The 26,193-nt window shown below is 48.2% G+C and overlaps 1 protein-coding gene across 2 annotated transcripts in view; it reads right to left on the reverse strand.

Annotated features, from left to right (window-relative positions):
* Positions 1 to 22,322, reverse strand: part of HCK (HCK proto-oncogene, Src family tyrosine kinase) — a 38,923-nt gene extending 16,601 nt beyond the window's left edge. Inside the window, exons 1-6 of one of the 2 annotated variants that reach the window (XM_079945286.1) lie at positions 22,089 to 22,291; positions 7,590 to 7,707; positions 4,968 to 5,010; positions 4,503 to 4,602; positions 3,580 to 3,678; positions 1,459 to 1,562 (exon numbers count right to left, since the gene is read on the reverse strand). In XM_079945286.1, the coding sequence (XP_079801412.1) occupies positions 1,459 to 1,562; positions 3,580 to 3,678; positions 4,503 to 4,602; positions 4,968 to 5,010; positions 7,590 to 7,706 (463 nt within the window). In that variant the 5' untranslated portion in view covers position 7,707; positions 22,089 to 22,291. Of the gene's footprint in view, positions 1 to 1,458; positions 1,563 to 3,579; positions 3,679 to 4,502; positions 4,603 to 4,967; positions 5,011 to 7,589; positions 7,708 to 22,088 lie in introns of both variants that reach the window. The other variant, XM_079945285.1, reaches the window with a different exon arrangement.
* Positions 22,323 to 26,193: the final 3,871 nt, after the last annotated feature.

Here is a 26,193-nt window from a genome sequence, read left to right on the forward strand (position 1 = left end):
TACCACAGTAGCACCATGTCATAGGATTTGGGGGAGGTTTAAACTGTTGCATGAATAACAGTTGATCATACATGCTAGCCACTAAGAACCTTGTCTGAATAAAAAATGAATGAAAGAAAAAATGAATGAATAGGAATAATATTCATTATAATGAATTATAGTTATAGGTATTATGATAAATGATATTATTCACTATAGTGAATGAATAACCCCACAAGGTAGAGGTTCTTTATCACCACAATGTTATAGATGAGGAGACTGAGGTCCAGGGAGGTGAAGTAACTCACCCACAGTCACACAGCTTGTAAGTAGCAGAGCTGAGAGTCAAACCCAGGCAGCAGGCTCTGGGACCCCCACTCTTAGCCACTCTGCCCAGTCAAGGTGAGGCTGGTTTGGCCGATGCTGGGTGGGGAGAAGCAGAATCCAAGAAGAAGCAGGATAGGATTTGGGGCACTTGTGCTGCAAGTTTTATTAACTCGGCGAACCCGCCTATGCCCCCACCTCCGAGGGCTATGACAGTGGCCCAAGCTCACCTTCCTGCCCCGTAGGTCTGCCCCTGTGTGCAGGATGGCCCAGCGGGAGAAGAGAAGCCGAGGGCTGTGTATGGCTTTACCTTTTTGTCCATTTCTTTTCCTCTGGGGGCTGAAAAGGGGCTTGTTGGGTGGGAGGAAATAAAGCCTAAATATTCACTGACCCAAAACACTGATTTTGAGTGGCGTTCTAGCCACATTCAGGCTTCCCCAGTTCAGATACCTAGGGAGTGAGTAGAAGGTCACACAGATGCCTTCGATTGTTGGCCCCAAAACCGTTTGCCCAGGGTACTGTGAGGTCACACTTTACGCAATTTACTGATTTCTTTGAACCAGGCAGTCTTGAGACTAAACACCGTAGTAAAGGTCCACTCTGTGTGTGAAATCCGAAATCACGAGACTCCTACTTACATTCATTCCTTTGGGAAAACGCCTCAGTTGATGTCAGTTTGAGTTACGCACTGTTTTGGGGCACTGCTCTTGCCTCCTGTGCGATGACCCGGCACAAAGCCACCCTCACAGCACAGAAATTTCAGGAAGCAGGCCTCCAACATCAAAACTTCCAAATACCTCGAAGGAGCTATTTTAAGCAGGGTCCTAGTGAAGGCCCTCCTTTGGGAGGAGGCCACCCATTTTCGTATGGAGAGAGGGAAGAGTCAGGTCTAGGGACAAGATATATTTTGATGGATATTTAAAAGAATACAAGCAGGATGTTGTTTTTAGGGGCGGTCACTGCCTCCTACTTCCATTGGCCTAAGCCGGCAGCTCTGGGGGCTGAGAAGGCCCAAACTAGGCTTGAGCAAAGGGCCGGAGGAAGCTTGGAAGCCGCGGTGGGCTGGTGAGTTGTTCAGGCCCCCATCCCCCGGGGCATTCCCCGTGGGGTAGGGGTGGGTGGGCAGGGACACAGGGCTGGGAGGGCCCGCATCACCTTTGGTGGTCTCGCTGTCCCGCATCATGAAGGAGCCCAGCACATTGCCAGGGGCCAGGAGTTGGCGCTCTGCATCCTTCCGGCTGATGCCCTTGAAGAACCACCTGGAGGGGAGGGGGGTGCAGCGTGTGAACCCGTGGCGGACAGTCCTGGCTGGCTCTCAGTGCTCTTGCCCGGCACCAGGATTCTGAGGGCCAGGCTTCCTGCGGGATCAATTTTACTCAGATTCTTTTGGGGAAAACAACCATTCTTTTAATATTTTAACATTAAAACAGACATTTTACCAAACTGGTGAATCCAGTTTGCTGAGGCTGAAACTTATGCAATTTGGGGAGCTTTCTTCAAGAAAAGTAACACAGCGTTACAAATACAAAATGCTCGTGGTCGTTCCAGCACCAGCCAACGGGAGGGATAAGGTGATGAACAGAAAGATTGGGTGGAAAAATACAGCGGTCTTAACCAACTGCGGTCAAAAATCTTACTTCTCCAAATTTCACAAGAACATTTGACCATCTTTTCAGGGTCTTGGAGGCCCATGTGAGTGAGGGCTGAGCTCTGTTACTGCCACCGTTCATCCTCCTCTGTGGATACAGAGTGAATATAAAGTCGGCATGCGTTTCTAAGAGAAAAGGTGAGATTTCAAATGATTTTCTACTTGGGACCGTATCCTTGGACCTTTTCTTCATACTCCCTGGATGTTTGGGATCTTGGGTGGAAAAATTCAAGCAGCAGCAAACAAACCCATTCCCTGAGGAGTAGCTCATGGGCTGTGATGGAAAAACCTCAGACCAGAGGTCAGCTGGCCTTGACCCTGCCACAAATCTGCTGTGTGATTTTGAGCACGTCGCTTTCCCTCTCTGGACTCCTGTTTCCTCTGCTATCAACTGGGGAGACAGACAGCTGACATTCCTCAAGTTCTTGTTACCCACCCAACAACTCTGTGGAATCATTGCCTTTATTATCCCCACTTTATAGATGAGGAAACTGAGGAACAGAGAAAGCAAGTAACTTGCCTGGCGTCATAGAGCTAGGAAGTGGTGGGGGCAGGATTCAAAGCCAGGCAGTCTAACTCCAGAGCCCAAGGTCTTAGTCACCATTCTACACCTCCCACTTGCCTTCTTTGCTCTCATTTGGTAAAGTAATTCATGCCATGGTAAAATGTTCAAGCAATGTTAAAGGGTACAGAGTAAGAGCTATCTCCCTGGCAATTCCATCCCTAGGAAGTTATCCCGCTATCTCCCTGGCAATTCCATCCCTAGGAAGTTATCCCACCGATCTTGCACAGGAGGAAGTGACATATACGCAAGGAGATTCACCGCAGCACAAGACTGGAAGCAGCTTAAGTGACCGCTGGCAGGGGATGGTGGGGCATCTGCGTGACAGACACTGCAGCTGTGAAAAGGAGGATACTGTAGGTGCTGCACGGAAGAGCTGAACAAAAGGAGTAGAACAGTGTGCGTTCAATCTGCCACTTGTGTAAAATGGAGGGAGATATATGTATTTTCTTAATCAAGTATAAAGCATTTGGGAGGACGTACAAGAAACTGGTTGCTTCTGGAAGGGAAGTAGCTGGGTGGGGATAGGGTGGGAGGAACACTTTTCACTCTTTATCCTAGGTCCTTCTGCACCATTTGCATTTTGAAACATTTGAAAATATTGCCTATTTCAAGGCAGATGAGGAAATAAGATCTCATCCCACGCTGATTCCAGTGCCCCAGCTGCCCTCCCCAGAAGCAGCCTCTGTGAGCAGTTTCTTGATGCAGACACAAGAACCCAGGAGTGTAAGACTCACATAGGTATTTAGGTCAGTGGTTCTCGAGGTGCGGGAGGCAGACAGCGAACCCGTGAACAACCAAGGAAACAAGATCATTTTTGCTAGTGAGAAGTGTCTAGAAGGAAGTAAAATGGGTTTCCATGAGAGAGAGAGAATCTCAGAGGGGACCTGCTTGAGACCGGGAAGGCCTCTCTGAGACTGGAAAGATGAGAAGGAGCCAGCCAGGCAAAGAGCCCTAGGAAGAGCGTGCCAGGCAGGGGAGACAGTGAGTGCAAAGGCCCTGAGGCAGGAGCAAGGCTGGCTCTGCTCATGCTTCCTTCTGGAGGGCGGGGAAATAGAATACTCACTCTTCTGTCTCCAGAGAGTTGACTCGGGCAACGTAGTTGCTTGGGATGTAGCCCTCTTTCCGGGTAGCCAGGGATCGTGCTCTCCACCACTCCCCAGATCTGAGGGACAGGAGGAAGCAAAGGGGTCAGAGGGCGGGAGGACCACTCCTCGTCCTCTTGGGCCCCCCAGCCTTGGCCTGGAATACCCCCAACACCAGGAAGCCGGTAGGGTGAAGGGCAGGGCCGCTACTGTCTCCGCTCCCAGCCTTCACCCCGTTAAGGTAAATACCTTTACAACAATCCCCACTGTGCCTCTGAAGGTCCGCCCAGGGCTAGAATCAAGCCCTGTACCTGCATTCAGAGTCCTAGGTTTGTGGCCTCACTCTTATTCCCTGGACTTGTGGCCTTGGCCTTATTAGCCATATGTAAGGTGGGGCCCTATGCCCATGGCAGACTCACAGTGGCTCGTTGGGGCTGAGAGCCAGAAGGAGTGGGCTCAGGAGTCTGACCAAGCATAACCACTCCCATCCTTGGGCCCCAGGACATACTAGACACTACATCCACTGATGGTGAAGATGGTAGGAGAGTGGAGGTAGCAAGCTCAGAGATCCATGGATTTCTGAATGCAAAGTCACCTCAGCAGGGTCTGGTCCATAGGTAAGGCTGCAGCTTAATCATAGGAGTCCAAGGAAGGCTTCCCTGAGAACGCACTTTCTACTGTCCATCCTTGCCTGGATGTGCCATTAGCAAGTATGCAAGCCCCTTTACTGTGGCTGTAAGCCAGGTTAACAGCAAACTCTTCTTCCTTTATTACGATCAGGTTCTCATCAGTCATTTACACCCTAGTGTAATATAGTTTATCAGGTCCTTTACTGAAGCACAAGAGAGCAAAACTGAGTATTGGAGATAGGTATGTCTTAGAGGGGAGTGGAATGGGGACTCACTCTTCCAGGACCACCATCTCGTCCCCCTTCTGGAAACTGAGGTCTTCATGGTGAATGGCCTCGTAATCATACAAGGCAACCACAATGATCTCCTCAGAACCTGCTGGGAAGAGAGACATGTGGGATGGTGAGGCTTTATCTGAGCACACCCACAGTCCTGGGTGTTTCCCACCCCAACACCTGGCACCCAGCCCTGGACCCCTTGATGTGTCTGTCTCGTGATATAAGTAAGCATCTTGCCATGCCAGCTGCGATTCTTGAGTTTAAAGCTAACGGAGTTTTGTTCATGTTATGAAACAACATTATAGAAAAACAATAGCTTGTACTAAGTACTTTGGGGGAAATTTATGGGATTTTCAAGAGTGGTTTTGACTGTTTGGGATTTTTGCCTCAAGCTCTGACTGAGAACCTAACCTCATCCGCTACATAACATGACTCCACTACACGTGCTTGCCAGCTACTTACCCTCTGTGGACCCTGGTGGGTTGCCGTTGCTACTGTCAGGCCACTGTGGGGAAGAAATGGGAGAAGGGGATGAATCCAATAGTGTGTGTGTAGCCATGGAAGGTCTGTGTCAAAAAGGATATCCCAGCCCCGTGAGTCATGGGAGGAGGCCCAGAGAGGGCTGGGAAGTACCCAAGGTAACACAGCACATTAGGGGCACAGGCAGCACAAGGATGCAGGTCTCTTGGGTTGTAGGCTCTGCCTTCAGCCTTGGACATACTGGGGGACGTACTTGTGCCTTCCCCTCGACATACAGTGAGGGGCTTGGTCCAGATCAGTGTTTTCCAAGCTATGTTTGAAGAAACCCTAGGTCCACCAACGTGGCCCGTGAATAAAGGCTCCACTATGTATGTGAAACAACATAAGTGTCTGTCCAAAGGGGAATTTGTTCCTACACTGTGGTGCTCTAAGTAGCCCTTATAAAAGGGAGGCCGCTTCCTTCCTGACACAATGAGACCTCAAAGATATACTGTTGAGTAAACAAAGCTAGTTCTTCAGAATGGTAAATATGATACATTGGTATAAAACACATACTCAAACATCCTAAACACTTTCTGTGGACACATACTGTACACAAGTGAGTGTAAATTCACGGAAAAAGGTTTGCAAGGTTCCATGCCAAACTGACAACAGCTGATACCTCTGAGGTAGGGTGTGGGGCATTGGTCAGCAGAGACTATAGCTTTCACTGAAATCTGTGATTTTTATTTTCAAGGAGAATGAATTTGTGTGTTACACACATAAGTAAACATTAATTTAAAGAAATAGGTTTGGGAAACACTAAGAAGTATATCCTTTTTGGGGAGAGTCACAAAGCCCATTACAAAGATTTATAAAGGCTCTGAGTCCTACAGGGAAGGAGTGCTTGGCCCAGTGTTTTGCAAATTGATATGACCTGGGAACCCTTTCTCAGTTACTAACTTACTGCTGAACCAGTGCTCTGAATGAGGGGAACAGTGAATGGCTGATAATAGCGTCCCTTAAACCTGATGCTCAGAGAGAACAGCCAGAAACTGGCGGGAGAAAATCCTCTGCTTCCCACTGCTGACAAGCCAGAAGGCCTCAGAGAACCTGAGAACCTGGAGCCCTGGCCACAGAAAGGGCCCCGGGACATGCAGGCCAGGTGAGAAGCAGACCTGGGAGCGACTTAGGGTTTAGGATGTCAGCTCAGGATCTCGTGTAACCTCAGGCTGTATTAGTAGATGTCAAGTGTCAGAAGGAGGGAGGTGAATATTCCAGTCTTCTCCCATTTCCATGTGTTTGGGGCAGGACTAAGGGGCAGGTGTGTGATCCAGGAGTAAGGGTTATGGGGTAATATGCCTGCCTTCAATACAAGGAAGAACCTTCTAAGGGGCACCTCTGCCTCTGCAGGCAGCGAGCAGAGGCTGTCCTTCCTGGACAGCCTCAGGTAAGGGGATGGACGAAAGGATCCTATAGGAGAGAGAACCTAGCCTTGAGTTTAGGAAGACCCAGCTCTGCTGCTTCCCAGCGGTATGAGCCCAGGGGAGCCATTTAACCTCTTCGAGCCTCAGTCAGCCTGGCTGTAAAGTAAAGTAACTCCAGCCTCAGTTTTTGGTGAGGATTAATGAACAGAAATACCTCACTCCAGTGCCCGGAACATAGTAGGTTTTCAAAGAACAATAATGATTATTACAACTGTTACTGCTGCTCTTAGTACTGTTGTCCCTTTACTAGTACGATTATTGTAATCACTACTATTGCTACTGCTACAGCTCTTCTGACTATCACAACTACCATTACTAGTGGGGCTACTTCTATGGCAACTACTGCTCCCAGGACCCCCACTATTGCCACCATGACTACTGTTCCTGTCACTAGCATTTGGCTCTGTTACTCTTGTTCCTACCCCTGGGACATTGGAACCTGCACTGCCCAAGTTTCAATCCTTACAATCAGGTGGTCTTCAGCAAGTTATTTAATCTCTCTGTGTCTCATCTGTAAAATGGGTATAATATAAATTGTGACCTACAAGAGCACTATTGTGAGGATTAAAGGTGTTAGTAACAGTAATGCACTTAAGGTAGGGCTTGGCTCATCGTAAGCTCTGTAGAAGTGTAAGAGAAGTAAGCAAATAACCTCTGCTAGCATTACCACTTCTCTCATTTACTCTTTCTGCTTTTGTTCCTACTGCTATTGCTGTTGTATTCCCACTAGTATTGTTGTTTCTGTTATTGCTACCATTGTTATTACAGTTACTGCCATGATGCTGATACTGTCATCATTCCTGTCATTACTTCAACTGCTGTTGTCACTAACCTGCTCACTCATGACTCTCAGTACTGCTTATGGTACTTCCTAGGTGTGAGGCCGGCCATGCCCCCTGGGACCTGGTCACCCAGGCTGATGGGCCAAGGCCTGGGCAGTGGGACAAGGGGCAGTGACATCCCTGCCCTGGGTGCTTGGTGCAGGGGTATCCTGGGGAGTCAGGGAGCTGCTGGCAACCGGTAAGCTCCATTTCACCCCAGGCTCACCCTGCTCGCCCTTGGGAAAACAGGAAGCGGTGAGGGCAGGTTGGGGCAGCCCCCGGGCTGCCGTTGGTCTCCCCTTTCTTCCCCAACTCACCCGCTTGCCCAAGGACGTGGGATCCGGCACATACAAAGCGCTGTGTGGGCTGGTGTCGGGCTCCGTTTTTGAGACCTTGCCTCCATCCCGGAGGAACCTGGACTTCACACACCCCATCCTGTGGTAAAGAGAAGGGAGATGAGCCCCGCTTGCTCTGAGCCCCACACGGGGGAGTCTTTGATGCTGGGCTCTAGACCCCGTGTTCCCAGGCTGGCACCCTGTCACCTTCCCTGTCTCCCCTCCCCCTCTCTGCCCCCCTCACCCCACCCTGGCCACGTGGAGCTCACTCTGCCCTTGTCATCTCTGGGCTTCCCCACACCACGTCTGGCCCGCACCCACACAGAGCTGACAAGCTGTCGTAGTCATGCTACCAAGGACCCCTGCGATGGGGAGTTTATTCAGAGAATAAATAGTGATGATCATTGAAATTCAACAGGCGGAGCCTCGGAGCAGAGTGGGGGGCGGGTGTGGGAGCTGCCAGTTCTGGGGTCAGAAAGCCTGAGCTGACGCTTGACCCCTCCCTCCCCAACTAGCAGCTCACTTACCATGCCCCCTGCTCCCCAGTCTCAGTTCCTCATCAGCAAAGTGGGGATAATAATACGACCTACTCACTGGGCGTTGGGAGGACGAGAAAGCACGTGGGTGGGGAAATACTCAACACAGAGTCAGGCTCAGAGCAAATGGTGAAGTAAAACTATACTCTCGTTATACAACGTCAACATTTTATATAAACTGATAAGGATCGGGTCACATAATGTGGCTCAAACAATCAAGGTCATCATATTCCTCACATCATTTTCTAGTTGCCTTCTAACAGCTTCCTTCCTTCTTCCCTCCCTCCCCCCCACCCCTTTTTCTTTTTTTCTTCCTTCCCTTCTTTCTCTCATGGATTTATTTGGTCATTCAACCATTCATTTACTCAGCAAACGTTTACTGAGCACTCTTCTAAACCATGATTAAGACAAGCAAGTTCATGCCCTTACGGAGCTCACTCTGGAGGTGGATGGGAGACACAGACGATAAACAGGTAACAAATAAATAACAAGATAAATGCAGTTAGTGAAAAGTGTGAGGATGATGAAAGAGGATGTGATCAGGAACAACTATGCGGGGCCTCTTTACACAGGGCGGTTGGGGAAGGCCTCTCTCAGGAGGTGATATTGGACCTGGGGCCTGACTGACACAAGGGAGCCAGTTATGTAACACTCTGAGGGAACAGTGTTCCAGGCAGAGGGAACAGCGAGTGCAAAGGAATGTGATTGAAGAGAATCAGGCACTGAAAGGAGGCCAGTGTGACTGGAGACCACAGGCAGCAGAGAGAGGATAGCATGTGACAAGGATGCCCCATGTTGTGAGGAGTTTAGATTTGATTCTAAGGATGATGGGAAACCATGGAAAGTTTCAAGCAGAAGGATGACAGGGTTCAGTGTGTACTTTAAATAATCCCACTGGCTGCTCGGTGGAGTATGGACTTTAGTGAGCAGGGCAGGGAGCCCTGTCCACTGCAGGAGTCCAGGCTTGAGATGATGGTGGCCTGGCCCGGGGTGGTGGCTATTAAGGAGGGGGTAAGAAGTGGACAGATTCGGGGGACATTTTGGAGGTAGAGCTGACAGACTTTGCTGGTGGATTAATCAAATTTAAAGACACTTAAAGAAAACACTTTTACCTGATCAGAGTCAAAACTTAATTGTTAAAGTGGCAGAAACTTTTTCTTTCTTTTCTCAAAATGTGCACATGTATTTGCTGAGAAGATAGGCTGTGAGCCGCCACATAAGGAAGTAACTGTCTTCCTCATCTCTACACAATCACAATTTTCTTCTAAAGCAGTTAGAACTCAGTTATACTTATCTTGTTAAAATAAACATGTGTTTGTGGCTTAAGAAATAACCCCAAATTCCTAGGTTAACGAGAGTTATTTTTTTAAGATTCTTTTTATTTACAAGGATGTTTTCTGTCTGTCCTGGTGGGAACTGGGAACAGTTTACCACATCAAGACCTGAGCGGGTTTTGCTTCATTCGCCTTTTGCGAATAAAGTCAGGAACTAATCCAGACTCCTGGAGTGCTAGATCATTGAAAAATGATTGCAATGAATCAGTGCTTTATAATGTACTTGTGTGCATCGAAAACAAAAACCAATACCTCTCTGACTTGTGATAAATATGGTTTACACTTGTGGGAAATAAAACAGCATATTGTGTGGTTTTGTATGACAAAATTATATTACATTTCATATATTTTGATTAGCTTAAGGGTGTTCTGGGAAGAGCATAGCTGTGTGAGGTACAGCCGCTCCCTCCACCTCTCTGAGTACCTATTGGGTATGCCTTACACCATCAAGTTACAGATTCAGCATGGCCACAGGGTCTCGAGGGATGGGCCTCCCCAGGCATGAACACGCATGATCCATGGATGGTGGGGTTCTACCTCCCGGGGTGGCTGCAATCACAGATGAGTTGAGGAGTGTAAAGGTGTCTGCCACACAGTAAGTGCGACAGAAATGTTAACCTTAACCGTTTCCATTCCCTAGCAGATGTGGCACTGCCCTGCAGCATAAAGCAAGCACTGTTTGCAAGTCCTTTGGCCTACAAGTGTAGAGATACCACAGTACTCTAGAAGTTAACTTTTTAAAATAGGGAATTCCCGTTAGTTCAATTTTTGCACAATAAAGTTTTTTTTTTTTAAAGTGATGTACTAGCAGGAGTCAAATTTGCATAAAATGTGATTTCCCCCTAAGTCAAGAGAACCATTCTACTGCCCGGTCTGGAGCGGCCTCAGAAATGCTTATTTTCACGACCACTAGACCTAGCCATGTAACGTGAGCCACGTATATAATTAAAAATTTTCTACAGCCACATTTTTTCAAGGTAAAAAGAAACAAGGGAATTAATTTTAAGATGTATTTATTTTTCCCAATATGTCAAAATTATTAACATGTAATCAATATAAAATTATCATTGAGATACTTTATATATATATTTTTTTTCATGCTGAGTCTTCACATCCCAGGGTGTGTTTTACACGTACAGCACATCTCAGCTAGGACTTGCCATGTTTCACGTGCTCAAGACCTGTCTGTGGCTCAAGCTACTGTATTCAGCAGTGCAGATACAGAAGGTTTCCATCTCTGCAGCACAGCAGAGGCTGGTCTTGTTCACGTCTGTGTCCCTCAGCGCTTAGCTCAGTGCCTCCCTGGCACACGGTAGGAGCATAGTGCACCGTTAGTGAGTAAATACATGCCCAGAGCCCACGCTTCATGTGGTCAGGCCAAAGTAAAAGCATCAGGACCCGGTTCCTGCTCCAGTTGGGATGGGAAGACTGGACATACAGAACTACATTCCCAAGAAGCTGTTAGGCATTGGCAAGGACAGTCAGAGCCATGCAAAGACTGCTACAATACTTACTGAGTGAGAAAAGCAAACTGCAAAACATATATAATATCAAGCCATTTTGTAAAATGAATATATATCCGGGTTCTGTCACTAACATGTGTATGTTAGTTTGTTCATAGGAAAAACAACCTGTTTATAATAATTGAGCAGCAGGATAATGAGTTGGGTTTTGAAGAATGGGAAGGATTTCAATAAAGATTGGGGGAAACTCAAGAATGTTCCAAAGAAGCACTGACTTTCAAAAAGGATTTGAGGGAGCTTATAATATTAAACCATATACAGAGCACTTCAAGACTCAAAAGGGTTATGCTACACCATTAAGAAAGGAAAGATTATTGAACCAGAAGCCTAGGGTGCTACTGCTACTGCCATTGAGTAGTAGATCTATCTCTGAGTTTCCTAGCAGCCAAGATAAAAATGGCAATTTGTACATTGTTAACATAAAATCCCAGGAAGCATGGCAATTTACTGAGAGAAACAAATATTTTTTGAGCCCTAAATTCAAAAGAGAATTTATTATGTGGATCATCCTATAAAGGTCACTGGAGAACACAATGAACAGTGATTTGGCAGCAAAGTCTGCTGTATGTTGACAAGTAGTCCCCAAATACATGACGCTGATGTTTGGGTGGGTTTGGAAACCATGGGATGGGGGTGGGGAGAGGGCGAGGGAAGAGGTTTATATATCCCAGGGCTTCTCTGCAGAGTGGGGGCTGCACAGTTGCTTGAACTGAGTGAGAAATGTAAGAGTGCCTGGCTACTCAGAGTGTGGCCAGCATGAAGACCAGCAGCATCTTCGAACGGGAGGCATTAGAAATGCAATCTCGGGCCCCACCTCCCAAATCGGAATGTGCGTTTTAACAAGGCTCAGGTGATTCACGTGATCATTCTAATTGAGAACCGGGCAGAGTGAACGTTTTTTGCTCTTGCTTCCTCAGCATCCATCCCTTTTCTGATAACAGTGCCTGGATATTCCTTGGGCACCCAGCTTCTCCCACTCAATGGGCTTTCAGGGGGCTACCCCACCCTTGCCTTCAGGGATTGACAGCTTGATACAGGCCCAGCCCATTCGAGAATTCCATGTTCCACGACAACCAATGGTGCTTGGTTCAGTTATAGGTATGTACGTGATCCTAGCCGAGGCAGAGTCTGCCCTGAGGTTTTGCTGGAAAAATTAGGGAAAAGGCACTCTCTTTCCATAAGCGTTGATGTGGATGTGAATGTAGATGTAGGTATAGATGTGGACGTCGATGTAGATATGAATGTGGATGTGGATGTAGGTATAGATGTAGATGGAGATGTGGATGTGGATGTAGATGTAGTTATAGATGTGGATGTAGCTATAGATGTGGATGTGGATGTAGCTGTGGATGTGGATGCAGGTATAGATGTGGGTATAGATGTAGATAGGGATGTAGAAAACTGGAGCTCTTGGGAGCCATCCTGACATCATGAAGGGAGGGACTGCCTTTGAGTGAAGCCATCACAAAGGACAGCAGAGCTGAACAATGGAGACAATGTGATTCCTGAAGACATGTTTGAACACCTGGATCCAGCTATGCCTAAAACTTTCCAACCTCAGAATTTTTGTAATTCATGAGCAAGTAAATTCTCAATTCTGCCTAAGCCGGTTTGAGTTGGATTTCTGCCACTTGTACCCAAAGAGTCCTCACTGATTCTTGCATATTCCTGGGCCACACTCTGGATTGAATGAACTAGAGTTTCTGGGGATGTAGGCCTGGAATCTGCATTTCTAAGAATTCTTTAGGAGATTCTTATCACACTAAAATTTGAGACCAACTTATGTGGTGGAATAAAGGTCAAACTTGGGATCTGAATACTTGGGTTTGGATCCCAGCTCTGCCACTGACTGGCTGTGTAACCTTGAGTAAGTCACTTCCCCTCTCTGAGCCTCATTTTCTTCCCTGTACGATAGAAGGCACTTGCTTCTCAAGCTTGTGGGACAGAGATGTGAAAGGCTTTTTAAAATTTCTGAAAACACATGTTTCTTGTCTAATCTGATTCGAAACCAGGCTCTGAGAGCAGAAGTGGCCTGCCTGGCCCCAGACTAACTTAGAACAGCTGATCCCTGACAAAGACACTTGCTCAGGTCACTGCTGAACTCCTGGGACCTGAAACCGGCTCCTCGTCCCCTCAGCTTCTGCAGGTGCTGCATGGAAGGGAAATGAGAAAGTCCAGCTTGCTTGGCCTGGCTGCCTCCCATGGTCACCGTGCTGGCTGTGGAGGCCTCAGAGCCGCCTCCTGAACTCTCAGAGCCAAGCCCAGGTCCTGCCTGTGCATCCTGTGGATTGGGTGGGAGATGGTTTTCTAGGAGCTTTTAGGCTCAAGCAGAGGCTTGTGAGGGCTGGGGGAGAGGAGCCCTGGAGTTTGGTCCCACCTCTGCCACAGACTCACTGTGTGACCTCAGGCAAGTCCCAGCCTCTCTCTGGGCCTCAGTTTCCCCAAATATGAAGTGAGATGTTGGATGATAAGTTCTCTGAAGGGAACAGCTATAGCTCTTTCCTGAGTAGCATCTACTCCTCCTTCTTTTGACAACAGCTCCCCAGTTTTCTTTGGGAACCACCCTTCCCCCATTCTCAACCCATGGATTGCGGTAAAGCTGACTTCAACCTCTGGCTGTAGGGGTGGGTCTGTGACCAAGTCTGGCCAATCAGTAATAGAAGTAGAGATGGGCATGTGACTCAATCCTGGCCCATGAGAATCATCCGTTTGGCTGGAAAAGAGGCTTGCAATTGCAAAGCAGAGCCAAGAAATGAAGAAATACAGATTCTCCAGCCCTACCTGAAGTTGATGTGCTCGTGGACTTTCCAATAACCCCCTTCCTCTGTTTGAGCCAGTTTGAGTTAAATTTCTGCTCCCTTAAACCTCAAAGGGTCCTGCCCAGTGCAAAGGAAATTCTTACAAGGGATTGCAATTCATACTCAAGTGTTAATGGCTTACGGGAAAGACTGCCTTGATAGGAAGTTTGATGGAAGAAAGTAAAGAGAGTACTAGACCCATTAGAGTAGGTGAGGGTGTGTGAAGTATGGACCCCATGAAGATGACGGCACTGAAGCCATGCTTAGAAAGGGCTTCCATACATATTTGTGGAATGAATATATTGTGTTCAACCCTCTCTAGGCCTGACCATACTTGGCTGAAGTCAGCAGGACCAGAATTATGAACCCACCTGTCAGATGGGGAAATGGAGGCCCATGGCAGAGAGCATCCCCAGGTGATCAGTGGCAAGTACAACAAGAACTCAGCTCTCCTGCCTCTCATACTTCACTGGGTCAGCCTCAGAAGCTGCAGTGGGGAAAGGGGAGGGGGGATGAGTTAACACAAACAGGAAGCTTAGGAAGGCAGACCGCCAGAGGCCCAGGGCTCAAGACTGTCCAGTTAGAGGAAACTTCCCTTCTCTGAATAGCTCAGCCATGGGGGTGGGGGAGAAAGCATTTCGCTATGAGGGACCAAGTCCCTGAAGAGTTTTCAGGAGTGCAGAGCCCTACAGCTCCCTCTTCTCGAGTTCCCTGACTGTCTTCTGAATGAACCAGCCAAACCTCCAAGTGACTGTTATCCATAATGGACATTTAGGGGTCACCCCTGTCTCCCCATCTCTTCCCTTTTCTGACCCTCAGCTTCTTTCTGATCAAGAGCTCAAAACTTTGACTTTGCAAACAGGAAGGGACTGGAGAGACCTTTGTTTTACAGATGGAAGCAGCAGCCCCAGAGAGGGCGGGTGTCATGCCCTGGTTTACACGAAAGCAAGTGACACAGCAACACACTGAAGAGGAACTCGGGCCTTTGGTCATTTGCCTCACTTGGCCAGAGGGTTGGCTCTGAGATGCATGTGTTCCAACCACTTGTTCCAAACATGTAGTAAGTTTTTAGCATGTTCAATGTTACCTCTGGGTCACCTGGTCAACTCCAGAACTCAAGGGCACTTGCGAGCCTCCTTAGAATAATACTACCTTTAAGGTAGGCAGGGGGCAGGGAAGTTTGGAAAACATAGGATGGGATTTGAAGCCAGAAAGAGCTGGGTTTGAATCCCCATTCTGCCTCTTACAGAAGTGAGCCTTTTAAAAATATAAGTCAAGTCATGTTGCTCCTCTGCTCAGAACCTCCTGGGGCTGCCATCTCACTTGGAGTAAAAGCCCAGCTCCCCTCTATGGCTGGCAAGGCTCTATGACCTGGAATCCCCTCAACCTCACAGTCCTGTCTCCACCAGCCCGCCCTTGATTTTTCCATTTCAGCCACACTAGCCTCTTGCTACTCTTCAACTCACCAACCATGTGTCCACCTCAGGACCATTGCACATGCTGCTTTCTGGAATGTTCGTCACCCAGAAAGCCTCTTTCTCTTCATGTAGATCTCTTTGCAGATCTCACTTTCTCAGAGGGGTCTTCCCTCATCACCCTGGCTAAGATAGGAACTCCGCCCCCAACTCCCAACACTTTCTGGCCCCTTCCCAGCTCTATTCTTCATGGCTTTAACCACCACCTAACGGGGCAATTCTACTGAGAGCAGAATTGACAAATGGCCCCAGCTGCTGTGCTTTGAAGACCATCACTGTTGCCATGGGCTGCTCCCAGCCAGGGACTGAGTGTGGCGGGGATACTGAGGCAGGCCCGTGCCAGGGGGACCTCTGATAGGAGACTTTGGCTAAGGGTTCTTTGACAGCCTTGCCAACCTTCCTTAGAACTGCCCTGCAGCCTAAGACACTTCCACCTTCCCTTCCTTGCTTCTTCTCTTCCTTCCTCCCTCCTTCCTTCATTTGGAGTCAGACGTGCCTGCTATCTGATGGCTCCCCTAGCCTCTCCTAGCTTCTCCCACAGGCATTCCCTCTAATCAATTTCTTGCACATTTAATCTCTCTGAGAGTCTGCTTCTCAAAGGACCTGAACTAACACACCTATTGTTACCTGTGGATGTATCATCTGTCCTCCCATAGAAAGTAAGATACATGAGGGTAATGATTGTTTGGTACATGGCTATATACTAGTGTGCAAAACTAAGACACAGTAGGTGCTCAATAAATTCTTGACTAATTGAACAAAGTGCCCTTTAGCTGCCAGGGTGCCCTAGATTTCCCCATTTAAACAATAGTTACAAATGTGTGTTTAAACTGAGAAGGACTCTCCATGTTTGTTTATCTCTGCTTGGAGAGGAACAAAGTCTTTCCTCGATTGAAGCTGAGTGGAGGTGGCCCCCTTCAGAAAGGACATGGTGGTCAGTTCGCCCCAGGGACAACTTTTCACTTCAACCTCCCAACGTGCTCCGAGGTCAGCTGCCCCCAAATCTGTCCTCAGTAAATGGAAACTTCAAAGCCAAAGAAACACATCCTCTGACCCTTTTACACTTATTCTTTTATAGTTGACAAAGCCTATTCTTTTCTGTTTTGGTGGGTATGTGTTTTTGTTTTTAAAATTACCTTTCATCACCTAGTAAAACAATACACCGTCTTTGTTAAAAATGAAAACAAGGACTTCCCTGGTGGTCCAGTGGTTAAGACTTCACACTTCCACTGCAGTGGACCCAGGTTTGATCCCTGGTCGGGGAACTGAGATCCTGCATGCCTTCGTGGGGTGGCCAAAAAATTTAAAAAAAGAAAAATTGAAAACAATACAGCGAAATCTAAGGCACCCTTGGAGTAAGGCTTGTAAGGTACCCTTTACAGGCTCTCCACGGCCACCCCTCCCTCCTCCAGGTAGCCTCTGCACGTGCGTCTGCATACATGTACTATATCAGAGAAGATGCTGTCGGCGCTCTGCCCCATAGCTCAGCGCTTCACCATTTCCGAACACTCGCCGGACGTCCAACTGCTAGCACTTGCATCTCTTTGCCTAAGAGATTTCTCTGTGGCCCTTGGTGCCTGCTGTGCCCTTGAGCTTGGCAAGTGGAAGTGCTAGAGAATCACCATCCCTCAGGAGCAGCCCTCGACCAGTGGCTGACAGGAGCAGGCAGATAAATACCCCAGTTCCTTTGCTTCTCAAGCGCGGTCATCAGCTCCCAGTGGAAATGAGCTCCAGGTGCCCACAGCGGGACTGGCTTGATAACACACCTTGATTGGCTGCCTTCTCTCCTTGTTTTGCTTCCCCACTCTCCTACCAGGGTTTTCTGGGATCTGCTCCCAAATAAACTAAATAGTAAATGCATTTGAAATCTTTTCTATGGTCTGCTTCTGGGCCAACTCAATCTGAGACATATACGCCTATAGAAAATATGGAGTATCTTTTGCATGTGTTCACATCAAAGGAATACTGTTCTGCACGCATCATGAGGCAGTATTCTTATTCCCATCTCTTAGATGAGGAAATTGAGACTCAGAGAGTGAAGGAATTTGCCTGATGCATCACGACTTGTATGAGGCAATGTCAGCGCTCAAACTCAGGTCTCCTGTGCTCCGTCTCCTGTGCTTCACTGCTCTGGCAGAGCAACCTGTTCTCTTGGTTGCACCTAAGTCTCCTGGACCAAAGGATTTCATGGTGATGGTGGGAGCTCGGGCAGGTGTCATAGGGCAGGATTAGGAATGCAAGCCCCTGTGCAGTGCCATCCAGAGGGTGCAGCATGTGTGGCCACAGCCACTGCCAAGAACGGGGCACGTTTTACATCCAAGCAAGGGTTTCTTCTGTATCATTACCCATGCCTCTGAAAGTACACTAAAACTCCCAGTCCTGGGGTGGAGGGAACCGGAGAAATGGGATGGGGATCAAAATGCTGTGAGGGGGGACTTCCCTGGCGGTCCAGTGGTTAAGACGTTGCCTTCCAATGCAGGGGGTGCGGGTTCGATCCCTGGTTGGGGAGCTAAGATCCCACATGCCTCGTGGCGAAAAAACGGAAACATGAAAACAGAAGCAAAGATTGTAACAAATTCAATAAAGACTTAAAAAAAAATGTGCTGTGAGGGTTTGCTTAGAAAGACAGAGGCTAAGAGAGATTGTACTACTAACTTTGTGTGTAACTTTGGGAAAGTTACTTACCCTCTCTGGGCCTGACATTTCTTTTCTATTTAAAGGGAGGCCTTGTCATGATTGGAGGGCTGGGCTTGAAAACTCAAGTGGCTATAGGGGCCCACAGGGCCATCCACATGAGGAAGGTGGTCCGGGCAAGGGTGCCGCAAACCGGACAGCTCAGGGGCAGTCTACAGGGCAGCCCCATTCAGCATCACCAACGCTACCATGAGTCAATAGCAGGGGAGTACAGGAGATTGGTCTAGAACCTTGGGGTTCTAGTCCCAGGGCTGTCAGCTCCTCCAGTTTTTCAAGAGAAGACAGAAATCCAGATTTATGTGAGCTCTCTTGACTTTAAATGTTAGCAACTAATTTAAAAAGAATCACTTTGTGGGGTCAATTGAAATACACCTACTTGCTGAAATACCTCCTAGGCAAGGGAGGGAGGGACTGTTCAATGTCCCTCAATTCCGTATTTTTGAGAGGCCCTACTATGTGCCAGGTGCCAGGTGTTAGAGATACAGTAGTTTAGGAGACAGACATGTCTGTGCCCTCATGGGACTTAACTTCTAAAATAGCCTAAAGTCCAAGCCCTGACCAGTCCTCTGAATGCAGACAACTTTCTCCTCACCCTCTGGGGTAAGGGGCCCCACAGAGCAACCTGATTGGGGTGAGATTAAGATTCATGCTTCCCACGCCCATTAGGATGGCTCTAATAATAATTTTTTTTTTTTTTTTTTTTTTTTTTTGCGGTACGCGGGCCTCTCACTGTTGTGGCCTCTCCCGTTGCGGAGCAACAGGCTCCGGATGCGCAGGCTCAGCGGCCATGGCTCACGAGCCCAGCCGCTCCGCGGCATGTGGGATCTTCCCGGAGCGGGGCACGAACCCGTGTCCCCTGCATCGGCAGGCGGACTCTCAACCACTGCGCCACCAGGGGAGCCCTCTAATAATAATTTTTTAAAAAGGAAAATAGCAAGTGTTGGCCACAATGTGGAGAAATTGGAACTCTTGTACTTGCTGATGGGAATATAAAGTAGTGGAATACAGTCTGGCGATTCCTCCAAAGTTAAACATGGAATTACCATATGACCCAGAAATTCAACTCCTAAGTATATACCCAAGGGAATTGAAAACAGGTGCTCAAATATATGTACATGCATGCTCATAGCAGCACCATTCACAATAGTCAAAACGTGGAAACAACCTGAATTTCCATCTACAGATGAATGGATAAACAAATTGTAACGCATACATACAATGAAATACTATTCAGCCATAAAAGGAATTAAATGTGTCAGTATTTAACTGGATGAACCTTGAAAACATTACGTTAAGTGAAAGAAGCCGGTCACAAAAGGTGTGGCTTTGTGTGATTCCGTTTACATGAAATATCCAGAATAAATTCATCCAGCGATACAAAAAAGCAGGTTGGTGGCTGCCATGGGCTGAGAGGAAGGAGGAACAGAGTAACTGCTTAACGTATGGCGTTTCCTTCTGGGATGACGAAGATGTTTTGGAACTACACAGAGGTGCTGATTGCACAACACTGTGAACGTGCTAAATGCCACTGCATTGTTCACTTTAAAATAGTTGATTTTATAATGTTATGTGAAGTTCATCTAAAAATAGTTTTCAAAATTACAAACTACATAAAAGTGCTTTGCTAGGATGGTTAAACAAATTATGGTGCCTCCAAACAGTGGAATATTATTCAGCCATTCAGAATTCGAGGATGTTTTAATGACATGGAAAAATGCTTACAATGTAATACTAAGTAAACAAGTGGGTTACAAATTGTACATGCAGCATTTTACTAATTATGTTAAATAAAATGTGCATAAAATACTAATTTACTAATTATGTTAAATAAAATGTGTTAAAAAAAAGACTATAAAAATAAGCTAAAATGTTTGTTATCCAAAATTTTTTTTAAAGATTCATGTTCCAGGAATTCCCTGATGGTCCAGTGGACCGTCCCTGACTCCCCGAATTCCCTGACTCAGTGCTTTCACTGCTGTGGCCGGGGTTCAATCCCTGGTCGGAGAACTGAGATCCCACAAGCTGCGAAGTGCGGTCAAAAAAACAAACAAAAAACAAACAACAGCAAAAGTTTCATGCTTCCACTGCTTCAGCATCTACTAAGTGTCAGTCATAGTGAACGAGACAAATGAAGATTTTTGCCCTCCTGCAGCAGAGAACAGGCGACAGTGGCCCTGGGTCTAGAAAGAGCTGGAAGGTCAGCAGAGCCAGATTCTTTCTTCTCTCTTCTCTGCCCCAGACTCCCTGGGTGACCCTTTCACGCCTCAGTCCTCCTCATACGCAAAAGCTGCCCCTCGGGAGAGCCATCCAGCCTCTTGGTGTTTCCCCCTAGAAACACCTGTACATGCACCCAAGACCACACATCCAGGCTGGCCCCAGCAGTATTGTGTGTTGTCGTGAACCCATGGAATAACCTGTATGTTCATCACCAGGGGAATGAGAAGTAAGGCAGGATGGTCCCCTGCTGGGATCCTCCACTTAGAAGGAATAAACTAGAGCTCTGTTTCTTATCCTGGCTAGACCCTGACAACTTAATGATAAGAAGGCAAGGGAAAATGAAACTGCAGAAGAATCGCACAGTTAGATAGCATTTATGTAGATCCTTAAAACACGAAAAACAATTTTATGTCTTGTTTATGTACCCACATATATGTAATACATTTTTTAAAGGCACAGACAGGAAGCACTGTAATTCATGACAGAGGTTGCCTCTGGGGAGGAAGAGAAACAGAACTGAGAGGGATACAAGGTGGGGAGGCTTCAATTTTAACTGTTACTTTTAGTAATATTATTTTTTAAAAAACTGAAGCAAACAGGACAAAATGTGAACATTTGTTAATTCTGGGTGGTGGGTTCCTGGGATATTTAGTATATTATTCTCTTCACTTTTCTGTATTTTAACCTCATCCCCCTCAAAAAAAAAAAAAAAAAAAAGGATAGTGAAAATAAAGCAGTGAAGAGAACCAGTATCTATTGAGGGCTTTCTCTGTGATGGCCAAAGTGGTCCTCAAAGTGTGTCCCCGGGACAGGCAGCATCAGTATCACCTGGGGATGCAAATTCTTGGGGTCCGGTGCCAGACTTACGGAGTCATGAACTCTGGGGTCAAGACCCAGAAATTTGTGTTTTAACAAGCCTTCTAGATGATTCTGTTGTTCTGCTAAAATATGAGAATCACCGGGCTAGACTGTAATAGCTATGACAATAGTTAACCCGTATTAAGCAATTAGACCTGTCAGTTCTCTAAGAGCGTTCCTTCAGCAACTCAATCTAATCTTCAAAACAACCCTATGAAGGAGCCATATTTTAATTATCCACATTCTACAGTTGTGGAAATGGAGGCACAGAAAGGCTAAATCCGCTGCCCAAGGTCCAACAGGCAGGTTGCTCCCAGAAACCCTTTACCTAACCACTACACTAAACTGTCACTTACATGACCTCTAACATATTCTAGCTCACTGCAGCCTTGGAAGAAAGACTTAGTAGCCCTCTTTGGCAGATTAGGAAATTGGAATTTAGGGAGGGAGAGTGACTTGTCCAAGGTCTCACAAGGAGGAAAGTCAGGGGCCACACATCCTGTTGTCTGTCCAGGAGGTTCTGGGGTTTGACCTAGACCCCCTGGGGATCAGGGCCTAGCTGGGAGGAGGAGGGAGCTCAGCGAGCTGACCCAGCTGCAGCCCTGCCTGGGCTCGCACCGTCACGCCTACGGCCAGCTGTCCCCTTCCCCACTATGGCTGCCAACCCGCCGTGACCGTGACGGTCACCCACCCCCACCAGGAACCGTAAGGGCCTTCCCCTCCCGGGCTCCGTGAAGCCTTTTTTTTTTTTTTTTTTCCTTTTGCAAAAGGGGAACCTGGAGTGCCCAGAGAAGTGGCGGCTCAGGCACAAAGTCACCCTACAGCTTTCCCAGGCTCGCCGCCAGGCAATTCCGCTGTTCATCTGGGCACCCTCCCCCGCGGGTCGGCCCCTGCATCCCACCTCCTGTCCGTCGCTCCCACGAAGGTCCCTTTCCTGGGCAACCCAACCTACGCGGCTCACCACCCCGGGCTCCCTCCGCAGCCCGAAGACCCTCAGGCCGAGGGTCACGGGTCGCTGTCCCCGAACCCGTGTGCGCTGCACTCACCTGGGCGCCCGCTCCTCGTCCCGTGGGCAGCCCGGATCCTCGCAGCTCGAGCGCCCCCCCAGCTCGGCGGCCCCCGGCGTCCCGGGCGCTCGTGCCCTAGGGAAAATGGACTGACTTTCGAGAAGAGGCTGGGGCTGCGCTCCGAGGGGCTTCGGGGCCGCGCGTCTTATGGGGCCCCTCTCGTGCTGGACTGTCCGCGTCCCTCCCACTTGCTTCTAGTTCCCGGCGGTGCGCCCGGGGTGGAACCAGGGACGCGGTGTCGCCCACAGGCCATCTGGGCTCCTTAGCCGCGCCCGGAGTGATGCTAACCCCGCCCCCAAGTGTCTTAAACCCGCCCCCGAAGATTCTAACCCCACCCCAGGGACTCTAATCTCTGTCCCCACCTCCTAAAATCCTAATTCCGCCGCCTAAGGATTTTTTTAAACACCGCCCATCCAAGGTTTCTAACCCTGCCCCCAAGAATCCTAACCTTGTCCCTGAGGGATAATAACCCCGCCCCCAAGAATTTTAACCGGTCCTTCAAAGGTCCTAACCCCCAAATAACCTAACACCTCCCCCAATGTATTCTATTCTAACGTTGCCTCCCATCGCCCTAATCCTGCCCTAAAGGATTCTAAACCCCACCCTTCCGAGAACCCCAACACCTCATCTCCTCCTCCTGAGATCTTAATTCTGCCCCAAAGGATTTTGAATCTCACATCTGAAGGAATTTTAACCTCGCCTACCGGAGATTTCTAATTCTGCCCCCAGGATTTTAATCCTGCCAACGGAAGGATACTAACCCTTTTCTTTTTTCTTTTTCTTTTTTCTCCCGGTACGCGGGCCTCTCACTGCTGTGGCCTCTCCCGTTGCGGAGCAACAGGCTCCGGACGGGCAGGCTCAGCGGCCATGGCTCACGGGCCCAGCCGCTCCGCGGCATGTGGGATCTTCCCGGACCGGGGCACGAACCCGTGTCCCCTGCATCGGCAGGCGGACTCTCAACCACCGCGCCACCAGGGAAGCCCCTAACCCTTTTCTTGAAAAGATTCTAACCCAGCCCTCAGGATTTATTACCCTAATCCTAGGGATTCTAATCTGTCTCCTGAGCGATCCCAACCTGTTCCCATAGGATTTTAATCCGCCCCCCAGGGTTCTAATCCGGCGCACCCAAATATTCCATCCCTGCCTTCCAGGGTTTCTGATGGCACCTATCAAAGGAGTCTAAACCTTTTCAGGAGGATCCTAATCCCACCCTCATCATTCTCACAGGATTCTAAATCCACTCCTCCTCCCCCAAGCATTCCCCACCCTTCCAATCGCAACCTCCTAGCCCGGGCCCCTCCCCACACCGCGTCCCAAGCCTTCCCGGCCCTTCTGTGGTCTGCGGTTTCCGCTCCGCAGGCCCCTGGCGATTCAAACGCCAAGCAAAGTTCTTTGCCTGCAGGAACCAGACTGCCTTACTCCTTGCAGGCTTCCTGGCAGCTCAGAGGAGTTCGAAAATTGAGGGGGCGGCAAGTAGGGCTGGAGGGCACAGCTGGAGGCCGCAGATGAGTGAGATGTGCCCAGGGCCAGGCAAGGGCAGAGCACATCTCCTCCTGGAAAGAGAGGGACTGTCGCCTTAAATTCTGCTGGACACACCTCCAAAATGTACGGGAATCCTACTGTGTCTCTGTAGTCCCACTGCTACCAGCCAGTTCAGGCCACCATCATCTCTCCATTCATTCATTCAGCAAGATTGTGCTGGGCGCTGGGCTACATAGGGCTGGCTTCTTGGCCTCAGCACTATTGACATCTAGGTCCTGAAGTTCTTTGTTGTGGGGTCTGTTTTGTGCATAGTAGAATGTTGAACAGCATTTCTGGATTTAATCCACTAGATGCCAGTAACAACCCCCTTCCCCAGTTGTGACAGCCCAAATGTTTCCAGACATGACCAAACGTCCTGGGGGGGAGGGGTACAGACCATGGATGAGAAAGATAATGACTCTGCTCTTATGTGTTTTGTTTATGTACTTAAATACATGTATGCACTTTTAAAAAGTAGAAAACGGGGGACTTCCCTGGTGGTGCAGTGATTAAGAATCCGCCTGCCAATGCAGGGGACACAGGTTCAATCCCTGGTCCGGGAAGGTCCAACATGCCGCGGATAAGCCCCGGCACCACAACTACTGAAGCCCGTGCGCCACAGTGAGAAGCCCGCACACCGCAAACAAGTGTGGCCCCTGCTCACTGCAACTAGAGAAAGCCGGCACGTAGCAATGAAGACCCAATGCAGCCAAAAAAAAAAAAAAGTGGATAATGGGTTTATATATATATATATATATATATATATATATTTATTTATTTATTTATTTATTTTATTTTTGGCTGCGTTGGGTCTTCTTTGCTGCGTATGGGCTGTCTCTAGTTGCAGCGAGCAGGGGCTACTTTTCACTGGGTGCGCGGGCTTCTCATTTCAGTGGCTTCTCTTGTTGCGGTGCCCGGGCTCTAGGTGCACGGGCTTCAGTAGTTGTGGCTCACCAGCTGGAGAGTGCAGGCTCAGTAGTTGTGGCGCCCGGGCTTAGTTGCTCCGTGGCATGTGGGGTCTTCCCAGACCAGGGATCAAACCATTGACCCCTGCATTGGCAGGTGGATTCTTAACCACTGTGCCACCAGGGAAGTCCCTAGATAATGTTTTAATTGTGTGTTTAAGTTACTTGCATGGTACTTATTCAGTTTTGTCCTTTTTTTTCCACTCCATCACTAGATACTATTAATATCTAGCCATGTTGCTGAAGGTCATTGTCTACATCCTCCATAGTCTATTTATCCATTCCCCTAGTCATGGACACCCAGATTGCACACAACTTCACGCTACCATAAACAATGCCACTGGGGACATCCTGATATGTGTCCCCTTATGAACCCCTGTGAGAATTTTATAAAGACTTGCTTTGCCAAGAATGACAGATTCTTGCACAGTGGCTGCTGCCTGGATTCCTCTCCTGCCATTTCCCCGTATCTTGTCCCTTGGTATCCTCTGCTGGTCTTAATTTGAGTTCCCCAGAAGCAGACCCTAGACATGGATTCAAGTGGAAGTTATTTGGAAGATGCAGAAAACACTGGTAAGGGAGTGGGTGAATGAGACAGGCAAGGGAAGAAAGCCAATGAAGAGAGCATTATCGGGCTTCCCTGGTGGCGCAGTTGTTGAGAGTCCGCCTGCCAATGCAGGGGGACATGGGTTCGTGCCCCGGTCCGGGAGGATCCCACATCCCACATGCCGCGGAGAGGCTGGGCCCGTGAGCCATGGCCGCTGAGCATGCGCGTCCGGAGCCTGTGCTCCGCAACGGGAGAGGCCACAACAGTGAGAGGCCCGCGTACCGCCAAAAAAAAAAAAAAAAAGAAAAAGAACATTATCAAGCAAGCTCCAATTGTGGGCTCCTGGAGCTCAATCCTGCTGGGAACCGAACCCACTTCAGAGTTATCCCACCTGAGGCTTGAGGGAGCTGGGGTATTTATACACCAACGCCTGTCAGGCATTGGATGAGGGCTGCTCCCAGAGGGATATTAATCCTTCAGCATTTCTGGTCTGCCCCATGCATGCTCCAGTCACCAGAGAGAGCCTCTAGGAAGAGAGATGCAGGTTCCCGGGACATTAGAGGGTCATTGCCAGCATCAGCTACATCTTCTTCCAAAAGTCTGCCATTCTGATGGCAAAGGACCACTGATAGCTGAAACATTCTCCTGCTAACAGCCAATTTCCCCAATTCTTTTGGTATTCAAGTGATGCTGCAATAAAAATTCTTGTATGTGTTCCCAAAGCCCCTATCAACTTTATTGCGGCATAATCTTATAAATAAAATGCACCATTTAAAATACTCAGCTTGATGAGTTTGGGCAACTGTATACATCTGTGTAACCACCACACTAATCAAGATATAGAACATTTCTATCCCTCCCAAAAGTTCCCTTCTACCCTGTTGCGCTCAACTTCTCCCACTCATTTCCTAAGGTAACAACTGATTGGATTTTTGTCATTATAGATTAGCTTTGTCTTTTCTGGGATTTTACATAAATGCAATCATACAGTATGCTTCTTTTTCATCTGCTTTTTTATTCACATATTGCTTTTAGGAGTTTCCATGTTGTT

This window comes from Stenella coeruleoalba (assembly GCF_951394435.1).
Source record: "Stenella coeruleoalba genome assembly, chromosome: 15".
Taxonomy (NCBI): Eukaryota; Metazoa; Chordata; class Mammalia; order Artiodactyla; family Delphinidae; genus Stenella; species Stenella coeruleoalba.